The following is a 23,223-nucleotide window of genomic DNA, read 5'->3' as shown; positions in this document are numbered from 1 at the left end:
CACTTGCACTGCTGATCTCATGGAGTGGTTGCTATGGGAACACTCTGTGCTTTTTGATCTGTAAGTGTGTTGAGTTATATGTGTTTATAGTCTACTCTGTATACGGTCTCCCCAGCGGCTCATATCGGTGTGGGCATCAGCGGACAGGAGGGAATGCAGGCGGTGTTGGCCTCCGATTACTCCTTCGCCCAGTTCCGTTACCTGCACCGCCTCCTGCTGGTCCATGGGCGCTGGTCCTACCACCGCATGTGCAACTTCCTCTGCTACTTCTTTTACAAGAACTTCGCCTTCACGCTAGTTCATTTCTGGTACGGATTTCTCTGTGGATTCTCAGCACAGGTAAAAATACGGACCTAAAGTAAATATCTAAAGGATTTTAGTCTGTTGATAAAATACTAAGGGCCAGATTTACTAAACAGGGACAGTTAGAAGGAAAGTGCATTAAAAAAGCACCCAACGGAATGAACATTTTTGTGGGTGATTACTGACAAGAAGAACGTTAAAAAAGAAAACTGGCGCAAACTCTTTTTTTTGTTTTTTCCATAACAACCAATGTAATTTAAGACATACATAATTAAGCATCACTCCTAAATGCAGAGTCACTGGGGCAGGTTGTTACGAATTGCTATGAGATTTTATAAAAAATATTTTTGGTCATTTCAGACTGTATACGACCAATGGTTCATCACACTTTTCAACATAGTCTACACTTCACTTCCTGTGCTGGCCATGGGCATGTTTGACCAGGTAAGCTTAACACAATCTTTGAAGCTGTGATGTGTAACTGAACAATCTGAACAACTAGCGGCACCAAACAGAAATTTGATCTGTTTGTTTGAGCCATTTCCATAGCAATATTGGCTTAACCAATCGTGAATTTGAGACAGGACTACCTGTTCGGACCAACAATACAATGGGTTTGAAACTGTTTTATCGCAATTCTGTTTAGGACGCAAATAGCACATACATTTCTACTTTCTTCTTTTTTTATGCATTTGGCAGACGCTTTCATCCAAAACGACTTAATGCATCTTAACAACACAGAAATTAGATTTGCTTGTAACATAACGTCTGTTGATATTTCAGGATGTAAATGAGCAGTTCAGCTTACGCTATCCAAATCTGTATAGACCAGGACAACTCAACCAGCTTTTCAACAAGAGGAAGTTTTTCATCTGCACACTGCATGGCGTCTGCACGTCTTTCATTCTTTTCTTCATCCCGTACGGAGCCTTCATGTCCGCTGTGCGGGAAGACGGCACCAACATCTCCGATCAGCAAGCATTTGCCGTCACCATAGCAACGTCTTTAGTCATTGTGGTCAGTGTCCAGGTGAGTCAACATGGCAGTGAGATGGAGGGACACATTTGAAAAGTGTCTTTACACATCAATAAACATGGCATGTTTGGAAATCTTATTAATCCTTTTATGTTTTATTAACATCATTATTGTTTCTTACATAACACACATGAACAGATCGAGCAAACAATCCCATCCTTTGTGAATTCTTGTTAATAGTAGAAATGTATTTTGTTTTTTCAGATTGGCATTGACACAAACTTCTGGACCGCTGTGAATCATTTCTTCATATGGGGAAGTCTAGCTGTTTACTTTGCAATACTTTTTGCAATGCACAGCAATGGCATTTACAGCATATTCCCAATCCAGTTCCCATTTATTGGTAAGAATATAAACAGGCTCAAAGTTGCACTTAAGCTATATTTTAAGTAGACTACTAAATTACTGTTTATTAAATAATAATGCACGATATAAACTGCATATTATGTACTATTGTTAAAAGTAATAGTGATGCTATGCTAATATGTGTTTGATTTTAGGCACGGCACGTAACTCTCTAAATCAGAAGTTTGTGTGGCTGGTTATCTTCCTCACCACTGTTGTGTGTATAATGCCTATGGTGGCCGTCCGATTCATCAAGACCGACTGCTATCCTACGCAGACTGATAAGGTTACTTTAAAAACATATTATGCAGTGCTTTATACAACAGTGTGCTTCTATTAGAATAGTTTAGTTATACAGTACATATTATTAATAATGCTATTACTAATTAATCTGCCTGATGCTTTTACTGTAGCTAAAGTAACTTACAGTACATTTATTATTAATGGAGGAACTTACGGTTAAGTGTATGGGTGCTTCTCAAACGCAAAGTTGTGCCCTTTATATATATATATATATATATATATATATATATATATATATACACACACACACAATTTATTTAGATGTTTAAATATTATATATTATATTATTATTATTATATAAATAAAAATATATATATGCATCAATAAAAAAATCCTACATTTATACATGTATGTGTGTATTTATATATACTCAAAATAATTACACACAATTAACACACACACTGCAAAAAAATGATTTTCCAGAAAAAAATTCTTAGTATTTTTGTCTTGTTTTCAGTAAAAATATCTAAAAAATATTAAATTAAGATGCCTTTTCTTGATGACCAAAACGACCCAAGAAAATAAGTCTAGTTCTTAGACCAAAAATATCAAATTTAAGTGATTTTGTGCATAAAACAAGCAAAAAAATCTGCCAATGGGGTTAGCAAAAAAATCTTGAAAATTTTTCTTAGACACTAAATTCAAGAAAAATTTGCTTGCCCCATTGGCAGATTTTTTTGCTTGTTTTAAACACAAATGTACTTAAATTTGATATTTTTGGTCTAAAAACTAGACGTATTTTCTTGGGTCGTTTTGCTCTTCAAGAAAAAGCATCTTAATTTAAGAATTTTTTGATATTTTTACTGAAAACAGGACACAGATACTAAGAAAATGTTTTTTTGGAGTGCAAATGTATTATGCAAACACAAACTTTTATTTTGTATGCGATTAATTGCAGATAATCTTTTGATAGCCCTAGTTTTCAGTAGAAATATCAAAAGATGTGTTTTCTCGATAAGCAAAAGGACCTAAGAAAATAAATCTAGTTTTTAGACAAAAAAATATAAAATGTAAGTATATTTGTGCTTTAAACAAGCAAAAAAAGGGTTTCTAGGGAAATAATTTTTTTTCAAGATGTTTCTTGAATTAAGTGTTTAAAAAAAATAAATAAACTTATTTCAACATTTTTTCTTATCCCATTGGCATTGATTAATTTTGTTGCTTGTTTTAAGCACAATTTCACTTAAATATGATATTTTTTAGTCTAAAACATATACTTGCTCACTAAGAAAAAGCATCTTGATTTAAGAATTTTTAGATATTCATCATGTAAACTTATGTGCACCACGTGTAATGTCAAAATACAAGCCTTCTGCAGACACATCAATGGGGTTAATGATAAAAAAAAGATGCTCACGTTTACCAGATACTCATGTGTAATCAGAGTTAAGTGTTAAGTGAATGTCTTGCAAGTTTTTTTGGCGTCTCTTTTATCATAAACTCTTTATGCGCATATGCAGCAGGCACTTATTTTGATGCAAATAGTTCCCATGACACACCAAACACATTTTGACACGACGAGCAACACATGACACTCCGATAATATTATGAATTTGCGCCCCTCGGAAGAGAAGTCACCGGCTGCCACTGGTGTAAAATGTTGTGAATGCTATCTGTGCACCTACATCACAAATCGTTTGCTTTCTTATAGGTGCGTTTACTTCAGCAGGCCACTAGGAGGCAGCGTCCTCAAGAGCAGAACCTCAGGAGAGTCCGCAGGACGAGTTCTCGACGCTCGGCGTACGCTTTCGCCCACCAGCAGGGATACGGGGAACTCATCACCTCTGGCAGGAACATGAAGGTGCACACATCTTCTACATCCACGTACCCTCTGTCCTCTCCCGAAAGACGCCCCGCCACCAGGGATTCCCTGAATGATACCACCGCTACAACAGGGGTGACCAACGACGCTGGATTAAGGAGGGAATTTGACCAAAGTCAAAAGATAACAGTGGAAGACTTGGAGGACAGATGAAGAACTGAAGATACTTCGTAACTGTCACAAAGCTCCTTAATGTGAGAATTCGATTTAGGACTCCTAAAGATGCCCTTAAGCACTACTGGACTGTGGGGAAATGGACACAGGAGACTCCAAAGAGCCAGCATAATAGAAAAGCACAGATAACACTAATTTCCTCATTTTTACCCTCATGCACATCTGATAACGCATCAGTTTGTTTTGTAACGCTTCATTGAATTTGGAAATGAACCTAAGTTTCATTTCGATTCAATTTTGTCTTCTATCTTCTGGCACAGATTCACAACTGCAATGTATTCCTCAAAACGCACCTTTGTTTCCAGATTTAAAAACTTCCTTTAATGGATCAAAAAGCATTGCACACTAATTCACTTACAGTTATTTTAAGGATTAGAAAAACTAAATCCAAGTCAATAGTGGTGGATATAATTTCAACATTTTGTAGAGTTGTTCTACAAAAAATCAGACTGCATAAATATCAGGGAGCAAAAACGTACAAGTTACATGTAAAATATGACCTCTTAGTCTGATAGAGGCGATGCAGCCATCCACATCGGTAAATGATTTCGAATGCACTGCACAAATGTTTTTCCTTTAATCTTTAAAGGGACACTCCACTTTTTTTGAAAATATGCTCATTTTCCAGCTCCACTAGAGTTAAACATTTGATTTTTACCGTTTTTGGAATCCATTCAGCCGATCTTCGGGTCTGGCGCTAGCGCTTTTAGCATAGCTTAGCATAATTCATTGAATCTGATTAGACCATTAGCATTGCGGTCAAAAATGACCAAAGAGTTTGGATATTTTTCCTATTTAAAACTTGACTCTTCTGTAGTTACATCGTGTACTAAGACCGACGGAAAATTAAAAGTTGAGACTTTCTAGGCAGATATGGCTAGGAACTATACGCTCATTCTGGTGTAATAATCAAGGACTTTGCTGCTGTAACATGGCTTCAGCAGGCGCAATGATATTACACAGCAGCCGAAAATAGTCCCCCTTAGTATCTCTCAACGGCAGGGAACTATTTTCGGGCAGTGCGTAATATCACTTCACCTCCTGCAGCAATGTTACGGCAGCAAAGTCTTTGATTTTTACACCGGAATGAGAGTATAGTACCTAGCCATATCGGTCTAGAAAATCACAACTTTTATTTCCCGTCGGTCTTAGTACACGATGTAACTACAGAAGAGTCAAGTTTTAAATAGGAAAAATATCGAAACTCTTTGGTTAATTTTTTGCGTGATGCTAATGGTCTAATCGGATTCAATGGATTATGCTAAGCTATGCTAAAAGTGGTACCGCCAGACCCAGAGATCAGCTGAATGGATTCCAAAACAGTAAAAAAATCAAATGTTTAACTCTAGGGGAGCTGGAAAATGAGCATATTTTCAAAAAAGTGGAGTGTCCCTTTAAGGACATCTATATAGTTGAATGCACCTGAATGCAGTGCATCACTGTAATGATTTTAGAGATGAATAGTAACAAATAGGAATGTGCAATAACAATGCCACATACAATATGCATTGGCCTCAAATCTTACCGTACGTTTGCATCATACAGCACAAAGCAAGCTCAGCTGAATAATACAGATTTTAAAATGCCAAAATAGATTTTTAACATACATCTCAAAAAACATTCAACGCTTACCTTATAACGGTTAGGGTCCGCTTTGCATGCGGTTTGCATAATGCATAGCGAAGTTTATGACTAAGTGAGCTGCTAAGTAGCTGTGCCTTCCATTAAACAACAGACTGAAGCATTTACTCCATTTAAATGTATATAATTCCACACGAATGTATTAAAAAGGTCTATAAAGTGGGCATTTCTTTCATGGAAAGGGATTTTTTGTGCCTTTTTTGTTGTCCTTGTATTGAAAAGTCATTGCGGTCGTTTATGTTGGGCAGTGTGTTATCATTGCCTTTCTGATTTTTTTTCTGACATTACAAACATGTTTTTCATGCATACTTAACCGTTTAGATATTTTGCAGATAAGAGATGTTAACATAAAGATGCTATTTTTATCGGATATTTATTTGATTAAGGGGGTCGTGCAACGTTTCCTTTATACGAATGTACGGTGGATGCGTTATTTGTCATTATAAATATATATGACGAATGTATAAGATTTTTCTGCTGTGCTATTTTGTCGACGAAGAACATGCAAATTGTTTATCATTTTTATTTAAATGCATGGATTTTTATACAAGTCATTGTAAATTTTATATGATATGCATTAAATGGCAATTGTTTAATTTATTTAAATACAAAAGATTGTATGTGTACTGATTGTTTTATGTTCATATCTCATACATTGAAAATTAAAAATTTTATATCATTCAGTCCTTAGTACAAGCTGTGTAGGGGATAAGTTAGTAGTGTTGACATGAAGGGTTAGGGGTTTGTTTAAAATCTCAATAGTAAAAATTATCCCACACAAAACTATGAGGCTTGAAAACATCAACATCCTTTTATTGAATGTAAGCATTCAAAAGTTGACCTTCATTGCTTTTAGGAAAGCATTGCAAAGTAGGAATGTACTGTATTTGACAAGGTTTTAGTCCTTTGAGAAAAAAGTAAAAACATTTCCCTTTCATTTTGATTCACAGACATGAAATGCATCACGCCTTACTTTTAAAGCCCCAAGGAATGGCACCATCACATTGCCTTTTTTCAATCCTCTGTAAAAATGGCCGCCCCTCCTCCTGGCCTTGTAACAAATAAACTATGCTTTTCCATAGCGGCTCGACGGGCGTCAGGAACGTAATACCTCTCCCTAACAGTTTGGAGAAAAGAATCTATCCTGTCACTGGGTACCATGGAAACTGTGCAACCTCCCCATCCAGCTCCTGTTAACCTCGACCCAACAGCACCCGCCTGTCTGTGTGGAGCAGATAGAGAGAGATGTTACTACATACTTCAGTTGACTCATGGCTTATTTATGCTCTTTTGGGATGTGCTTTGGCTTTGCATAAATACATACAGTATGAAACATCACTGTATATTAACACATAAGAGAGCGAATATGTTAAATGCTATTATAACATCACCAGGAGCAGACTTTAACTCACAGACATATGTCCACCAGCTGGTCCAGCTCTGGACAGCTGCACTCATACAGGTCTCTACAGCTGGCATGGCTCTGGTTCATCAGATTGCCCAGCTGAGCGACAGCGTTGGCAGGGGCCGAATCACACACGGCCTTAAACTGCAGTACGCGGGCAGCCTCGCCGTACACGTGCTTGGCACGCTGGTACAAATTAAAGTGCGTTGCTAAGGTAATAGAAAAAAGAAGAGGATATTGTTTAAAATGTTTCTCTATAATACATTTCAGAATGCTTGTTTGCATTTCACTATAAAGAATAAATCTTATTTATACCAAGCTTGGATAAAAGACAACATAGAAGATCACATCATGCATAAAGCGGAACTGAATTTTGAGCAAGAATACATCTGTTATTGATCGGGTCACGAAAGGTGGGTTACAATTTTATGGCTTAAAATAACATTTCTCCACGCACAAAGTCTTGGTGACATCAGTAGAAAGAAAATCTCATTTCAGAAGCAAGAATAATGTCCAAGGACGACCAGAGACATTTATCAAAACAGTAAATAGGGTAAATATTAGGGCTGTCAAACGATTAATTGCATATAAAATAAAAAATTTGCATACAAAAAAGTTGTGTTTGCATAATATATGTGTGTGTAGTTATGTATATATAAATACACAAACATCCATGTATATATTTAAGAAACATTTACATGTCTGTATATAATATATATATATATATATATAAATATGTATATATACACTCATCTAAAGGATTATTAGGAACACCATACTTTTACCGTGTTTGACCCTCTTTCGTCTTCAGAACTGCCTTAATTCTATGTGGCATTGATTCAACAAGGTGCTGAAAGCATTCTTTAAAAATTTTGTCCCATATTGATAGGATAGCATCTTGCAGATGATGAAGATTTGTGGGATGCACATCCAGGGCACAAAGCTCCCATTCCACCACATCCCAAAGATGCTCTATTGGGTTGAGATCTGGTGACTGTGGGGGCCATTTTAGTACAGTGAACTCATTGTCATGTTCAAGAAACCAATTTGAAATGATTCGAGCTTTGTGACATGGTGCATTATCCTGCTGGACGTAGCCATCAGAGGATGGGTACATGGTGGTAATAAAGGGATGGACATGGTTAGAAACAATGCTCAGGTTGGCCGTGGCATTTAAACGATGCCCAATTGGCACTAAGGGGCCTAAAGTGTGCCAAGAAAACATCATTACACCACCACCACCAGCCTGTGCAGTGGTAACAAGGCATGATACAATCATTTTCTCATTCTGTTTATGGCAAATTCTGACTCTACCATCTGAATGTCTCAACAGAAATCGAGACTCATCAGACCAGGCAACATTTTCAAGTCTTCAACTGTCTAATTTTGGTGAGCTCGTGCAAATTGTAGCCCCTTTTTCCTATTTGTAGTGGAGATGAGTGGTACCCGGTGGGGTCTTCTGCTGTTGTAGGCCATCTGCCTCAAGGTTGTGCGTGTTGGGGCTTCACAAATGCTTTGCTGCATACCACGGTTGTAACGAGTGGTTATTTCAGTCAAAGTTGCTCTTCTATCAGCTTGAATCAGTTGGCCGAGTCTCCTCTGACCTCTAGCATCAACAAGGCATTTTCGCCCACAGGACTGCCGCATACTGGATGTTTTTCCCTTTTCACACCATCCTTTGTAAACCCTAGAAATGGCTGTGCATGAAAATCCCAGTAACTGAGCAGATTGTGAAAAACTCAGACGGGCCCGTCTGGCACCAACAACCATGCCACGCTCAAAATTGCTTAAATCACCTTTCTTTTTCATTCTGACATTCAGTTTGGAGTTCAGAAAATTGTCTTGACCAGGACCACACCCCTAAATGCATCGAAGCAACTGCCTTGTGATTGGTTGATTAGATAATTGCATTAATAAGATATTAAACAGGTGTTCCTAATAATCCTTTAGGTGAGTATATATGTATATATACCCTGTCCGGGAAAACGTCCCTTTATGTTTTTATATACATAATTATAAATTACGCACATTAAATATTATGCAAACCTTTTTCTTGCATCCAATTAATCACGATTAATCATTTGACAGCCCTAGCAAATATGCATTTTACGTTTCATTGATCTCTTACCATGCTGTGTGTTTGTACTGAGAATGTTTTCACAAAGCTGTTCAGTACTGATTCCCAGAGTCTTGCAGATCTCCTCTCTGCTGTAAGCCTCCGGGTGCAGGACGTCCTCCACCAGCTCCTGCATCTTCTCCAAACTCACCTTCAGCTCTGTCTGCAGCTCTCCCAGTTTCTGCAGACGACTCCATTCCAGACCTCGCGCCTTAGCCAGCATCTGCAACCAGGACCAAATTACTTAAAGTTTTGTTTTTTGCTCAATTTAGTTTTTTTTTACTAGTAAAGAACACTTGGCGTAAACTCATCGGTTTGGTTCTGACCTTTGTGGCAATGCGGCACTCCACCACCCTCATGTTGAAATGAGACGTGGCTGCCTTGTTCATCTCCACACAGCAGTTTGCAATTACAAACATCGCCCCATCAGGTAGCTTGACGTCTGTGGCCCGCAGTGGATTAAACTCTATCAGCTTTGCCTTTGGATAAAATGTTTGATACAAAATGTAAACACAACTAAGGGGATAGGTAACAAAAAATCTATAAAAAATTGTTAATCACAAAGGTCTCAACAAGTCTACCCTGTGATTTACGCAAGGAAGTGAGTTATGTGTGTTTGAAATAACATTAAGGTAAATAATGAAATAATCTTCATTTTAGGATGAACTGTTCCTTTAAGAAAATGCACAGCATATACAATCAGAAAAACTTACTAGACAAGATAAAAGTTACAGAAATAAAATACACATTACACACCGTTCCCTCCTCAGCCAGGAAAGAGATCGACTGATCCATTCCACCACCCTCAGTGCCAATATAACGCTCACACTTGGCACACGTCTCGGCAAGAGTAACCTGAAGAATCAGTGTGTTAATCGCTTTTTAAGTAATCTTTTTGCTAGGGGTTATGATATTTAAGATGTAGGCTACCTTAGACAGAGACTTCTGATTGGCCTCCATAGTGACCAGACCAGCGCAGCACACCAGGGCACTGGAGCTAGAAAGCCCTGAACTGGCAGGGACAGTCCCGTCCACCACACAACACATCCCTGTCAATGAAGGCAAGCCCAGATGCTCCTGAAGACACAAGGCAAGGGGGTCATATGTCTGAATTATAAAAAATTCCACTATGCTTTACAATAGTGATGCACAAATTTTTTATCAACTTGAAACCGCCATCATATCGGCATATAAAAAGGCAAATAAAACCAACCGATAGTTTATGAATTAATTGTGTAAAAGCACACTATAAACAAAAATGTGATATAATTTTAAAGACAATATTGGTGACTAATATCAGTATAAGTTAGTAGTTGTTTGCTGGTGCCGCACGCCTCCTAACTCAAGCGGCAAATATCGGTATCGGTTTGTTAAAATCAATATCAGTGTTTCTATCCTTTAAAGCATGGATTATGGTATATTTAACATACCTGAATGCCTGACCCAAGCGCCAAATATCAGTATCGTTCAACAGTTTGTTAAAATCAATATTTGCGTATCACTACTAGGGCTGGGCAAAAACAAAACAAAACAAGTTTTTTTCGATTACTTTTTTTTGTTACGTGGTCGATTCAAAATCGATTCTCAAAGGCCACTAATCAATTTCTTTTCCATATTTATTTCCGCAAACATTGAAGGTAAGATTAACGTTAATCTAATTACAAGTCTTCTCCACTAGATGTCACCCTTTTTTTGCCTTGCGCGATGTTACCAAGGAGCGAGAGGCGAGCTTGTCATTCATTCATTCATTCAGTGCTTAAAAAGTTTTGCGTGCTTCGTCAACGTTGATGTCACCTTCCGATAAAAAGTCAGAGGTATGGAAGAATTTTAGATTCCGCAAGCAAGACGACGAAGATAGTGTTATGGCTTTTAATTTCTTTTTATTAATTACCCAATTGTAAACTGTTCACTGTTCTTTTTATAAATATAGTATTTGTATTCAATCTATATTCATCGAGTTGAGTCAAGCACAAAAAACGACCTGAGAATCGTAACCGAATGATAGCTTGTGAATCAAAACCGAATTGATCTGGAAAATCTGAATCGATACCCAGCCCTAATCACTACTTTAAAAGCATGGATTATGTTATATTTAACATACATCAAGCGGCAAAAATTGGTATCGTTCAACAGTTTTTTTTTATAAATATTGGCGTATCACTACTTTAAAAGCATGGATTATGTTATATTTAACATACCTTAAGCGACAAATATCGGTATCGCTCAACAGTTCGTTAAAATCAATATTGATGTATCAATACTTTAAAAGCATGGATTATGGGACGTTAGTTTAATTAAATATCGGCATAGCTCTACAGTTAAAGCAAATATCGGTATTGATTGTTTGTTAAAATCAATATCAGTGCATCTCTATTTAGATAGCACGCATTATGTTATATTTAAGTGTCAAATATCGGTATCGGTCAACAGTTTGTTAAAATCAGTATCTGCGTATCTTTTCTTTAAAAGCATGCATTATGTTATATTAAACACACCTGTATGCCTCTCACCCAAGTGACAAATATCGGTACCGGGCGTTTGTCAAATTAAATATCGGCATATATCTACTTTTAAGGCAAATATCGGTATTGGATGTTTGTTAAAATCATTATCAGTGCATCTCTACTTAGAAAGCATGCATTATGTTATATTTAAGTGTCAAATATCGGTATCGGTCAACAGTTTGTTAAAATCAATATCTGCGTATATTTTCTTTAAAGGCATGCATTATGTTTAAATTAAACACACCTGTATGCCTCTTACTCAAGTGACAAATATCGGTACTGGACGTTTGTTAAATTCAATATCGACACGGCTCTAATTTTTATAATATCGGTATTGGATGTTTGTTAAAATCAATATCAGTGCATATCTACTTAAAAAGCGGGGCGGCAGTGGCTCAGTGGTTCATGTAGGTTGTCTACAAACCGGAAGGTTGGTGGTTCAATCCCCGGCTCCACCGGACCAAGTGTCGAGGTGTCCTTGAGCAAGACACCTAACCCCAGCTGCTCCCGATGAGCTGGATGGCGCCTTGTATGGCTGACACCGCCGTCGGTGTATGAATGTGTGCGTGAATGGGTGAATGTGAGGCAAAAAGTTGTAAAGCGCTTTGGATGGCCATAGGTCTGTTAAAAAAGCGCTATATAAATGCAGTCCATTTACCATTTACCATTTACATAACTCAAGTGACAAATATCGGTATCGGTCAACAGTTTGTTAAAATCAATATTGGTGTATCACTGCTTTAAAAGCATGGATTATGTTATATTTAACACACCTGTATGCCTCTTACCCAAGTGACAAATATCTGTACAGGACGTTTGTTAAATTCAATATCGGCACATCTCTACTTTTAAAGCAAATATCGGTATTGATTGTTTGTTAAAATCAATATCAGTTCATCTCTACTTAGAAAGCATGCATTATGTTATATTTAAGTGTCAAATATCGGTATCGTTCAACAGTTTGTTAAAATCAATATCTGCGTATCTTTTCTTTAAAGGCATGCATTATGTTATATTAAACACACCCGTATGCTACTTACCCAAGTGACAAATATTGGTACTGGACGTTTGCTAAATTCAAAAATCGACATACCGATACCTTTAAGTCAAATATCGGTATTGGTTGTTTGTTAAAATCAATATCTGTGTATCTCTACTTAGAAAGCATGCATAATGTTACATTTAACATAGCTCAAGTGACAAATATCGATATCGGCTATCAGTTTGATAAAATTAATATCTGCGTATCTTTTCTTTAAAAGCATGTATTATGTTATATTAAACACACCTGTACGCCTCTTACCCAAGTGGCAAATATCATTACCGGGTGCTTGCCAAAATCAATATTGGCATATCTCTAATTTTAAAGCAAATATCGGTATTGGTTGTTTGTTAAAATCGATATAGGTGTATCTCTACTTTATAAGCAAGCATTATGTTATATATTTAACATACCTGAATTCCTTTAACCCCACACAGGAAATAATAGTACCATTGTGGATTCTCTTTGTCAATTGAGATACTCTGGGCAGATGCAGTGAAATCCCTAGTGTCAAAATGAGTTGAATTACTAAAGAGTGACATCTTCAGGTTGGTGAAACTTATAACACCGATCACTGCAAAAAACCTGACATGATAAAAACTGCCACTCACTTATATTTCGGATCAGTGTTGGCCAGTTGGATTGTTTGAGAGTCATTGACAGAAACAGCAGCAAGAATACTCTGCTCTATTGCCATGGGCAGGACAGCATATCCACAATAGTCAATATGTTCACCTGAAAACATAACACATACATTTTTAACTCAAAGCAAGTTTACAATGATCATAGTATGTGGTATAAACTGTTTTTTTTTTTTCATCCCACCTATTAAATTCACCCTGCCTGGCGCACAAGCATAGAAGAGAGGCATATGTCCATATTTCTTATGAAAAGACTCTTTAATTTTCTGGAGCCTTTAAAAGAGAAAAAAAATATTTTAAGAACTGACTAGAAATCACTGTGACTTGAGTTGATCATTCGATTAATATATTATAGAAGTTGCACGAGTTCATCCGAAAACTTACCTTTCATTGCCAGTAAACAGCAGCTTGATTTTCGGCGGATTTGTGGTCATTTTTATATTTCTTTTCGTCGTCCAGCACTCTGTAAACATGCACAGAAGAACACAAACTATAGAAATCCTGTCAGCTGACTGTCATACCCGGAAACATGTCTCTAAAAACCACAACACGGAAGGAACACTCGTGAAAAGCCATTCATTCCATTCGGAAAGATTCGGAATGACTCGGAAGAACTCGGAATAAATCGGAAGCATTCGAACTTCTTCGCGCGTCGTACCGAACGCACTGTGGCGTGTTTCCGCGGAGGATTGTGGGAAAGAGTCTATCTCCGGCCAAAATGTCTGACATGGAAGATGATTTCATGTGCGATGATGAGGAGGATTATGACCTGGTAAGACTTGATAAAATAATAAATACATGTAAATGTGTTAAATGTAAAGCGCGTGCAACATACCGGCATGGAGAAATTGTATTTTGGATGTTGCCGTGAGCTTTATTTACAGCTGAGTTCTTTAGCAGGTGGCTAGTTTGCTAATACTGCAAAGATAAAGTCAACAAATGTGAGAGGCATTTTGTTTCAAGTACATTTAGGCATATATGAAATATAAGCAATGCTAAACCGCACCGCCGATGATGTCATGTTACATGTAAACGCTTTAATAAAGAAACTTGCAGACTAAGGTAAAGTTAGCTATGTTATAAGCTTGTAATGTGCAACTAAACACTATTTCAGGTCATTGCAGGCTGTGAAATACAATACTATGCGTGTAAATAGGCATGACTATTTAGTTTTGAAATGACGTATTTGTGCAATAAATAATTTGTGTTTTGGTTTATGTGACATAACTGTGGACAAAGACCACATCACTGTGATTAAAGTGAAACATTATTCCTTAATGTTCATATAAAAATGTGCTTTATGCATAACAAATTATGATGTCATGCAATGTTTGTTTACATTTATTTTAGGAGTATTCAGAGGACAGCAACTCTGAACCGAATGTTGATTTGGAGAATCAGTACTACAACTCCAAAGCGCTCAAAGAAGATGATCCTAAAGCAGCCCTGAGCAGCTTTCAGAAGGTTAAACACCTGAGATCTTTGTGTGTTGTCTGGGTCAATGGAGCCATATTGCATTATTTAATGACATTTAATGTTGTTTTCTTTCGATGCAGGTCCTGGAACTGGAGGGAGAAAAGGGAGAATGGGGTTTCAAAGCATTGAAACAGATGATTAAGATCAATTTCAAACTAGTGCGTAACTATAACGATGACAAATTTAGTACATACTGTAAAATATATGAAAGAAAAAGAAAAGGAATGCATGTGACTCATATTTTGTTTGTTTATTGCATCTTTATTTACGCAGACAAATTTTCCTGAAATGATGAACCGGTACAAACAGTTGTTGACGTACATAAGAAGTGCTGTCACCAGAAATTACTCTGAGAAATCTATCAACTCTATTCTAGATTATATTTCAACTTCTAAACAGGTATTTGTTACACTAAACTTGTTTAGTGAGCACTATTTTAATTTAAAAAAGATATCTAATATTTGACTTTCTTTTCCAGATGGACTTGCTACAGGAGTTTTATGAAACCACTTTAGAAGCTTTAAAAGATGCAAAAAATGACAGACTTTGGTTTAAAACGAACACCAAGGTTTGTGAAAACATACATTGATAAACAAATTTGTGTTTTTAAATTTGCGTTTTCTTAATACTAATGTTCAAACAACTTTAACAGCAGACTTTGTTATGTATCAGACTGCAATTGTTACAAAATTGTTGATATTATTATAAAATATTTTTATATAATGTTATTAAAGTTTTTTATGATAATGTTCTTGTTGCATTTTGTTACAACAATAAGCCACTATCCCCTGCATGTCCTGCCGTGGTAAAATCACTGTACCTCGTGTTTTTTTGTGTGTGTGTTTTTTTGCTGTAATAAAATAACAAGATTAACTCATCTGCAACCAAAAAAAGTCTATAGTTCATACCTGATTCATTTAAGAGCATTGCTTAATTATTTTCCTGTGCTTCATGCAGTTGGGAAAGTTGTACCTGGAAAGAGAAGAATTTGGAAAGCTGCAGAAGATTCTCAGACAGTTGCACCAGTCATGTCAGGTAACAAACATTATATCATCACCTTCCTAAAATAATTGGCGAAGTCATTTTTTCAGGTTTCTCAGAAAACACAAATAAATGGAACTAACTGGATTTGTGTTCTTCTTGATGTTGCTGCCATTTAGAAAGCTTGTAAAATTGCACAAGTCTCAATGACTTAGGCAAAATAAAACAGCTTGAGTCATGCTCTTGACTTAAGCCATTATACTACAGGGGTAGAATAGCATGATCTGTTCAAATGAGGATGTGGCAGATTTTACCAGACGTGGCCAGGATCATGAAGAAATGACTTATGCAAAAAAAAAAAATGACTTATGCAATTATTTTAGGAAGGGGACGATATATGACCCTGGACCAGATCATACGGGTTCACCTAAAAGCTGAATAAATAAGCTTTCCATTGATGTATGGTATTGATGTTAGGATAGGACAATATTCGGTTGAGATACAACTATTTAAAAATCTGGGAACTGAGTGTGCAAAAATCGAAATATTAAGAAAATCACCTTTAAAGTTGTCTAAATAAAGTCCTTATCTACACATGTTACTATGATAAATAATGCATTTTTGATATATTTACGGTAGGAAATTTACAAAATGTCTTTATGGACATGATCTTTACTTAACATTTTGACCCATACAATGTATTTTTGGCTATTGCTACAACTATTGCTGTGCTAGTTTTGTGGTCCAGGGTCACATATATGAATAACACTGATGCTGGGTCAGTGTCTTGATACAAATCATAACTAAACTGATTGATGTTCTCTGCATCAGACGGATGACGGAGAGGATGATCTGAAAAAAGGCACACAGCTGCTGGAGATCTACGCTTTGGAGATCCAGATGTATACGGCACAGAAGAACAACAAAAAGCTGAAAGCCCTCTATGAACAGTCATTACACATCAAATCAGCTATTCCACATCCGCTCATAATGGGGGTCATCAGAGGTATTCATTTTAAAGCCAAAGTGTCAATTATTCATATGCCTTTTAAAGGGATAGTTCACCCAAAAATGTTAATTCTGTCATTATTTACTCACCCTCAAATTGTTACAAACCTGTATTTCTTTGTTCTGATAAACACAAAGGATAATATTTGTAGTCAAGCAGTAAACAAAAGCACTATTGACTTTCATAGTAGGGAGGAAGAATACTATGGAAGTCAATGGTGCTTGGTTACAAACATTGCTTTGTTCCACAGAACAAAGAAATGTATGCAGGATCTACAACTTTAGGGTGAGTAAATGAGGACCAAATTTTCATTTTGAAAATAAAATAAAAATGAAAATAATGTTATTAATGACTCACCCTCATGTCGTTCCAAACTTGTTAGATGTCCGTTCATCGTCGTAATACAGTTTAAGATGTTTTAGATTTAGTCAGAGACCTTGTTGACCCTTCATTGAAAATCTACGTACGGTATACAGTCCAGAAAGGTAATAAAAACATCATCAAAGTAGTCCATGTGACATCGGTGGGTCAGTTAGAATGTGTTGAAGCATCGAAAATACATTTTGGTCCAAAAAAAACAAAAATTACGACTTTATTCAGCATTGTCTTCTCTTCCATCGTCTGATGTGAACCGCAAGCGCGAGACTAAAGTCACGTGACGTGGATGACGTGTTATCCTCAGACATGTTTGCAAAGTTTTATTTTTCCAAACTTGCAGCGTGCGTCTCCCTCAGACTGTAAACGAAGCTCGGGCGCACAAAAAACAGCTGGGGCGCACCGGATAACATGTCAGCCACGTCACTGCAGTCAAGTGAGATTAGTCTCGCACATGCGCTTCAAAACAGACGCGGAAGAGAAGACAATGCTGAATAAAGTCATATTTTTTTTTACTTTTTTTATACTTTGATTATGTTTTTATAACCTTTATGGACATGGACAGTATACCGTAATAGATTTTCAATGAAGGGTCAACAAGCTCTCGGACTAAATCTAAAACATCTTAAACTGTGTTTCGAAGATAAACGGAGGTCTTACGAGTTTGGAACGACATGAGGTTGAGTCATTAATGACATTATTTTCATTTTCGGGTGAACTATCCCTTTAAGGCGTGTTTTAATATGAATGTAAATTTGCAAAATTGCAAATACTGATGTGTGAATTATAATTTTTTTCTAGAATGTGGCGGAAAAATGCATTTGAGGGAGGGCGAATTTGAGAAGGCGCATACTGATTTTTTCGAGGCTTTCAAGAACTACGATGAGTCAGGAAGCCCCAGACGAACCACTTGCCTGAAGTACTTGGTCTTGGCTAATATGCTAATGAAGTCTGGAATCAATCCGTTTGATTCTCAAGAGGTAACATCATAACATCCTTTAATCCTGAGCAGCTAAATTGTTTTTAATTTGACTGAATAAGCATTCTTTCTATGTGGATTTATCACTAGGCAAAACCTTACAAAAATGACCCAGAAATCTTAGCAATGACAAACCTGGTAAGGTAAGTAAGCAACAGTCTTTATTTATCTAATCTTACAAAATATAGGATGCAGTTGGCAAAGGATGATGCATTCATGTTATGATGTTACTTACTGTTTGGTGTTTTTCACTCACTTCTTCAGTGCCTACCAGAATAATGACATCACAGAATTTGAGAAAATCTTAAAGACAAATCACAGCAACATAATGGATGATCCCTTCATCAGAGAACATATTGAGGGTCAGTTTGGTGGTTCTCACTTTTCATAAATGTGACCCTGGACCACAAAACCAGTCTTAAGTAGATTTTTCAATACATTAATCGAAATAATAGATTTATCGTAAATATATCAAAACATTTATTTTTGCGAGTGGATGCAGTGCTAAAGACTTCATTTGGACAACTTTAAAGTTGGATTTTTTGCACCCCAGATTTTCAAAGAGTTGTATCTCGATCAAATATCGTCCTATCCTAACAAACCATACATCAATAGAAATCTTATTTATTCTGCTTTCAGATGATGCATACACCTCAATTTAATAAATTGACCCTTATGACTGATTTTGTGGTCCAGGGTTACAAATGTTATAACGTATGTGAAAACTCTCTAAATGTACTTTTTCTTTTTCTTTCTCTTTAGAATTGTTAAGAAACATAAGAACACAAGTTCTCATCAAATTGATTAAGCCTTACACTCGGATACACATACCTTTTATTTCAAAGGTAAACCTTTTTACTTAATAAATGTACTACATCATTATGTTGCTTTCGATTGTCTGAATTATGACTTGTTGTCCTGTAGGAACTGAACATTGATGTCGCAGATGTGGAAAGTTTGCTTGTGCAGTGCATTCTAGATAAGTAAGTGTTAACTGTTTTTGTAAATACCAGTTTTCAATGCATTATTTGTTTATACTTGTGTTGTCAATTGTTTTTATAGCACAATCGATGGTAGAATTGACCAGGTTAACCAGCTATTGGAGCTTGATCACCAGAAGAGAGGCGGAGCCCGATACACCGCTCTGGACAAATGGACCAATCAGCTGAACTCTCTCAACCAGGCCATTGTTAGCAAACTGGCTTGATTTGACATTGACGATTTAGGAAAACAAGTTCATCCATCAGGCAGCATGTTGACTGAAAGCTGTCAGTGACGTTAACAACTTCAAGCCTTTATTTCCCCATCAGTGATTGACGTGAATGGGGAGCTTTATTTGGCTAGTTTGTTTTTTTACAGCTGTAGTCACTTTTAAATATCTTTAATAAAGCAGGGCGTCCTATAGGACGTCTGCTCTACTGGATTGTTCAAGTCTTTATTATGAAAATGTTCTCAATGTGGTCACATCTTCTAGAACAGTTACTTTAACAGCACATATTGGCACTTGATTATAATACATTTAAACTGCATATGTTGGTCTTTAATAGGAGTTTTGAGGACATGCTGTGTGAAATTGAGCGTTAACCTGTAAAAACTATTTCTGTCACGGTTGGCATGTTTTATGTTTTGCATAAAGTTCAGGTGATGAGTTTTATGTAGACGCACAGCAGCACAATCGTACTATAAATTGCAGTCGTTGCTAGAATGCGAAACATTACAGATCTGTTTAAAATGTAATGTTGTCAGAGCTATTCTGTTTCACTTTTGAACAATTAAAGTTGCATCTGGTGCTTCAGCAGAAAATGTGTCTGAAATGATTTACATTTAATGCATGGTATGCAGCAATGAGGTTTGTTTAATCTCTTAGACTTGCATTTGATAATATAACTTTACATGACATAATATGATCCTAATGTTTTCTTGTAAATACACACACACACACATTATATATACATATATGTATAATAATATAAAAATATATTTGCACAATGTATTACACATACTAAAATAATATATTTTTATTTATAATAATTTATTATAAATTTTACTTATATACCGTTTTATCGGACGCACGTGCGGTCCAAATTTTATTTCCGGTTTCAGTTTTTTAATGGTCTGACTATTTGTTAAACTGAACTCTTGCACGAATACCTCGTCGAAAATAACACATTTTTTGGTTTCCTATGTAATCTACATGTTGTTTATTTTGCTTGTTATATAAATACACTACGTTTAAAGTACTTTGTTGTATTTATTCTTAGGAGTTTACCGGAAGTTACGTGTTCACGAACGCCGCTTGTTTATGTTGTTACTGCTGAAACAGTCTATAATATTAATATCATGAAGAACACCTAAAAAATAGTTACTTTCAATTATATTTTTATATTAATATTATACATTTATTTATTTATTATTAATTACGCACAAAATACATCCTAGATTACTTATGAAGTCATAGTTTTATCTGAAAATGTTGGGTTTAGTGCTCTAAACTTATGTTTATCTATAAAGATTTGACCTTATTAGCTAGGCAGGCAAGGCAAGGCAATTTTATTTGTATAGCACATTTCATACACAGAGGTCATTCAAAGTGCTTCAAATAGAAATGAGAAAACAATATATAAGAAAAACAAAATATGTAAAAATAAGAGACACACGATAAAATCACAATGAAAACAAATGATACATGAGAATTTAAAATAACAATAAAAAATGTGATTTAAATAAAAACAGTTATGATTAAGCTAAATACCTTATTAATATTTTTGTTTCTATAATAACAAAAATGTTGACACGTACTGTATATTTTTCATCTTTATTGCGTCTCACACTACAATAAATAAACAAGACATAAAATAGTATAAAACAATTTGTTAAACAAAATTTAACAAGTAATAAAAAAGTAAATAAATAATAAGAAAAATACATTGAGGAAAATACTGTATGCTGTAACCATTGGTGACGCTCACAATACGTCACCCCCCAAGTCAGCCAATCAGAACTCAGGATTTTTGCCGCTGTCGAAAGCGCCATGTTTCAAGAGCTCGACACTCAAGAATGAATTTTCTCATATTTTAGCTGTAATGTCACATTTAACCGCGTTTAATCTTATAACGCCCGTACAAACACCCGTATCTGAAACTGAGCAGCTGTTTAGCATTATGATCAGTGACGCTAATATTACACGTTCATTTCTCTATTGTTTTCATGCTAGCGTTAATAAACAATAGCACTGACTGATACACTCAAATGTTTCTGCTAGAAACACCTTTTTATATTCTTTTGTCTTGATGTTGGACTGTGGAGACTTTAAAGGTAAGCAAAAACTACTCAAACTTAATCATTGCTGTATTTGTGTCTTAAAACACAGTACTTACTAAAATATCTGTTTTTACCAAACCGTTATATCTTATTGTTGCTTCGTAAAACCTTGTAAAGTTTCTGAATCATCGTGTGTTAACTTATATAAAAAATTATAATGTACATGGTTAGTTCCTGTCTAATACGTGTTGTTTCTGTGTCTATGCTCGGCAGGATGTCTATTGATTTTGACAGTGCCGCTTTACAGACCCAGCAGGAGGAAGAGGAGTATGATCAGGAGGATTATGCTAGAGAACAAGAGGTACTGCTTCAACTACTGCAGTTTTATACAAAAAAGCCTGCAGTTATTTCATAAACATACCCACAAGACAGATTGACATCTGTCATTTAAGTTAAATATATTGCTGTAGTTTGCACATTGCTAGCGCAGAATGATGGGTGATGATGGGTTCAATCCCAGATAACACACATAAAAATGTAAAGTGTACCTAAATGCACTGTAAGGCGCTTCGGATAAAAGCGTCTGCCAAATGAGTAAATGTAGGTGAAATGACATGCAGCTCCAGTGTAATTCGGTCATTATAAGGTTTATTATTATAAGAATTAGTTTATTCTAAAGGATAAATAATAAAAAAAGTCAACAAATGACTTGTCAAAAGACAGATGGTGTTCTCTTAAAAAAGTGGTCTTGACTAAAATATTTTTTCTTTCATAACAAGCAACTGTCGTCAGATTCACGATTTTACATCTCCTTTGGTGTATAAGTGTGCATTAGTACAAATTAAACAATGACGCGTGTTATGTTTTCCAACAAAAATCTATTTTCTTGGACAACAACAAACACACGGATTGTAGGCAACAGTTTACTTCCTGGGATTGATAATGTGGAAAAGACCGACATTATCATAATTCCCCTGCTTTGACTCATAGCCTGTAAGTTAACTCCTGTTAGCATTGCATTGTGAGCGAATCTTTTAAACATGGTAAGGAGCGGCACATTTACAGCTGACGTCAGAGGTATTCAGACCAATCACAACGTACAGATTAGCTGGCCAGTCAGAGACACAAAGCTTTTTGGATCCATTGGCTTTTTACAAAATCAGAAGGTTTTAAGGAAGGCAGGATATCTGGAGCTACAAAAATGTACGGTATGTGGAAAATATTAATTTATTTCATTATTCCAGTCTATGTTTGCTTATCGCTTTGAAACAGATACCTTGTCGAAAATAAAAATATAACTTTTCATGGATCACCGCTGTGCAAAGAGATGTTTGGCAGCCAGGCAAGAATGTAAGGAACTGTAGCTAACATTGCATGCATTAATTTTATACAGTAACTTTAGCTCAGTGTAGTAAAATACGCATTAGCTTTCGTTTAAAACTAAGGGTAAATTTCCAAAGGTAATTATTTATTTAGCTTGTTATCTGAAATGGGGGATTTCCACACTTTTGGGTTTCATGGGCGGGACTTGTCAACTGTGTGCATGTCCACTTCTGGCGCAGTTAGGTTAGGTATCTAACATCCTGTTAGGCAGTGGTAAAATGTAAGTTAACGAAGTACAAATACTTTGTTACTGTATTTAAGTAAATTTTCCACATATTTGTACTTAACTTAAGTAGAATCTATAGTGCATACTTTTACTTTGTTACATTTTGCAACAAATTATGTGTACTTTTACTTTACTAAATTTCTACAATTACGTACCTTTCTCAACAACTTTTCTGTTCAATCTGGACGAGCAGAATTGGCAT

At 36.0% G+C, this 23,223-nt stretch overlaps 4 protein-coding genes across 7 annotated transcripts in view; 3 read left to right on the top strand and 1 right to left on the bottom strand.

Moving 5' to 3' along the window:
- The window catches only part of atp8b4 (ATPase phospholipid transporting 8B4), a 37,948-nt gene extending 33,362 nt beyond the window's left edge, over positions 1 to 4,586 (top strand). The window contains exons 23-28 of the mRNA XM_073813296.1: positions 116 to 339; positions 664 to 747; positions 1,087 to 1,332; positions 1,543 to 1,681; positions 1,839 to 1,969; positions 3,638 to 4,586. Coding sequence (XP_073669397.1) covers positions 116 to 339; positions 664 to 747; positions 1,087 to 1,332; positions 1,543 to 1,681; positions 1,839 to 1,969; positions 3,638 to 3,961 — 1,148 coding nt within the window. The 3' untranslated portion in view covers positions 3,962 to 4,586. The remainder of the gene's footprint in view (positions 1 to 115; positions 340 to 663; positions 748 to 1,086; positions 1,333 to 1,542; positions 1,682 to 1,838; positions 1,970 to 3,637) is intronic.
- Positions 4,587 to 6,420: 1,834 nt separating this feature from the next.
- Positions 6,421 to 13,877, bottom strand: galk2 (galactokinase 2). The gene is made up of 10 exons (XM_065292124.2): positions 13,716 to 13,877; positions 13,516 to 13,604; positions 13,302 to 13,425; positions 13,104 to 13,194; positions 10,075 to 10,221; positions 9,901 to 9,999; positions 9,471 to 9,623; positions 9,157 to 9,367; positions 7,036 to 7,237; positions 6,421 to 6,845 (listed from the first exon to the last, which is right to left on the bottom strand). The coding sequence occupies exons 1-10, from the start codon at positions 13,802 to 13,804 to the stop codon at positions 6,638 to 6,640; spliced, it is 1,413 nt and encodes a 470-aa protein (XP_065148196.1). The 5' UTR covers positions 13,805 to 13,877; the 3' UTR covers positions 6,421 to 6,637.
- A 94-nt stretch (positions 13,878 to 13,971) lies between these two features.
- Positions 13,972 to 19,946, top strand: cops2 (COP9 signalosome subunit 2). The gene is made up of 13 exons (XM_065292125.1): positions 13,972 to 14,103; positions 14,682 to 14,795; positions 14,888 to 14,965; positions 15,081 to 15,206; positions 15,286 to 15,375; positions 15,765 to 15,842; positions 16,620 to 16,794; positions 17,974 to 18,152; positions 18,242 to 18,294; positions 18,416 to 18,513; positions 18,914 to 18,996; positions 19,076 to 19,134; positions 19,214 to 19,946. Exons 1-13 carry the CDS (start codon positions 14,050 to 14,052, stop codon positions 19,356 to 19,358), a joined length of 1,332 nt encoding a protein of 443 aa, XP_065148197.1. The 5' UTR covers positions 13,972 to 14,049; the 3' UTR covers positions 19,359 to 19,946.
- A 1,301-nt stretch (positions 19,947 to 21,247) lies between these two features.
- cep152 (centrosomal protein 152) overlaps positions 21,248 to 23,223 on the top strand; it is a 28,870-nt gene continuing 26,894 nt past the window's right edge. For all 4 annotated transcript variants that reach the window (XR_010545175.2, XM_065292127.2, XM_073813311.1 and 1 more), the window contains exons 1-2: positions 21,248 to 21,466; positions 21,686 to 21,773. Coding sequence is in view for 3 of the 4 variants with exons in the window: in XM_065292127.2 (XP_065148199.1) it covers positions 21,687 to 21,773 (87 nt within the window). In the remaining variant the exon portion in view is untranslated. The remainder of the gene's footprint in view (positions 21,467 to 21,685; positions 21,774 to 23,223) is intronic.

Source organism: Paramisgurnus dabryanus, chromosome 23 (genome assembly GCF_030506205.2).
Source record: "Paramisgurnus dabryanus chromosome 23, PD_genome_1.1, whole genome shotgun sequence".
Classification (NCBI taxonomy): domain Eukaryota; kingdom Metazoa; phylum Chordata; class Actinopteri; order Cypriniformes; family Cobitidae; genus Paramisgurnus; species Paramisgurnus dabryanus.
This window is presented reverse-complemented; position numbering and strand designations above follow the sequence as displayed.

Bases quoted from the DNA above. Each gene is read 5' to 3' on its own strand.
- galk2 (XM_065292124.2), bottom strand. From the start codon at position 13,804: ATGTTTACAGAGTGCTGGACGACGAAAAGAAATATAAAAATGACCACA. The intron at 10,222-13,103 runs GTATGTTAAATA...TTGTGTCTTCAG, and splicing joins GTGGGGTTAAAGGAATTCAG to GAGCATCTGGGCTTGCCTTC. The intron at 6,846-7,035 runs GTGAGTTAAAGT...TGCTCCACACAG, and splicing joins CAGCTGGTGGACATATGTCT to ACAGGCGGGTGCTGTTGGGT.
- cops2 (XM_065292125.1), top strand. From the start codon at position 14,050: ATGTCTGACATGGAAGATGATTTCATGTGCGATGATGAGGAGGATTAT. The intron at 15,207-15,285 runs GTATTTGTTACA...TTTCTTTTCCAG, and splicing joins ATATTTCAACTTCTAAACAG to ATGGACTTGCTACAGGAGTT. The intron at 18,997-19,075 runs GTAAACCTTTTT...GTTGTCCTGTAG, and splicing joins ACATACCTTTTATTTCAAAG to GAACTGAACATTGATGTCGC.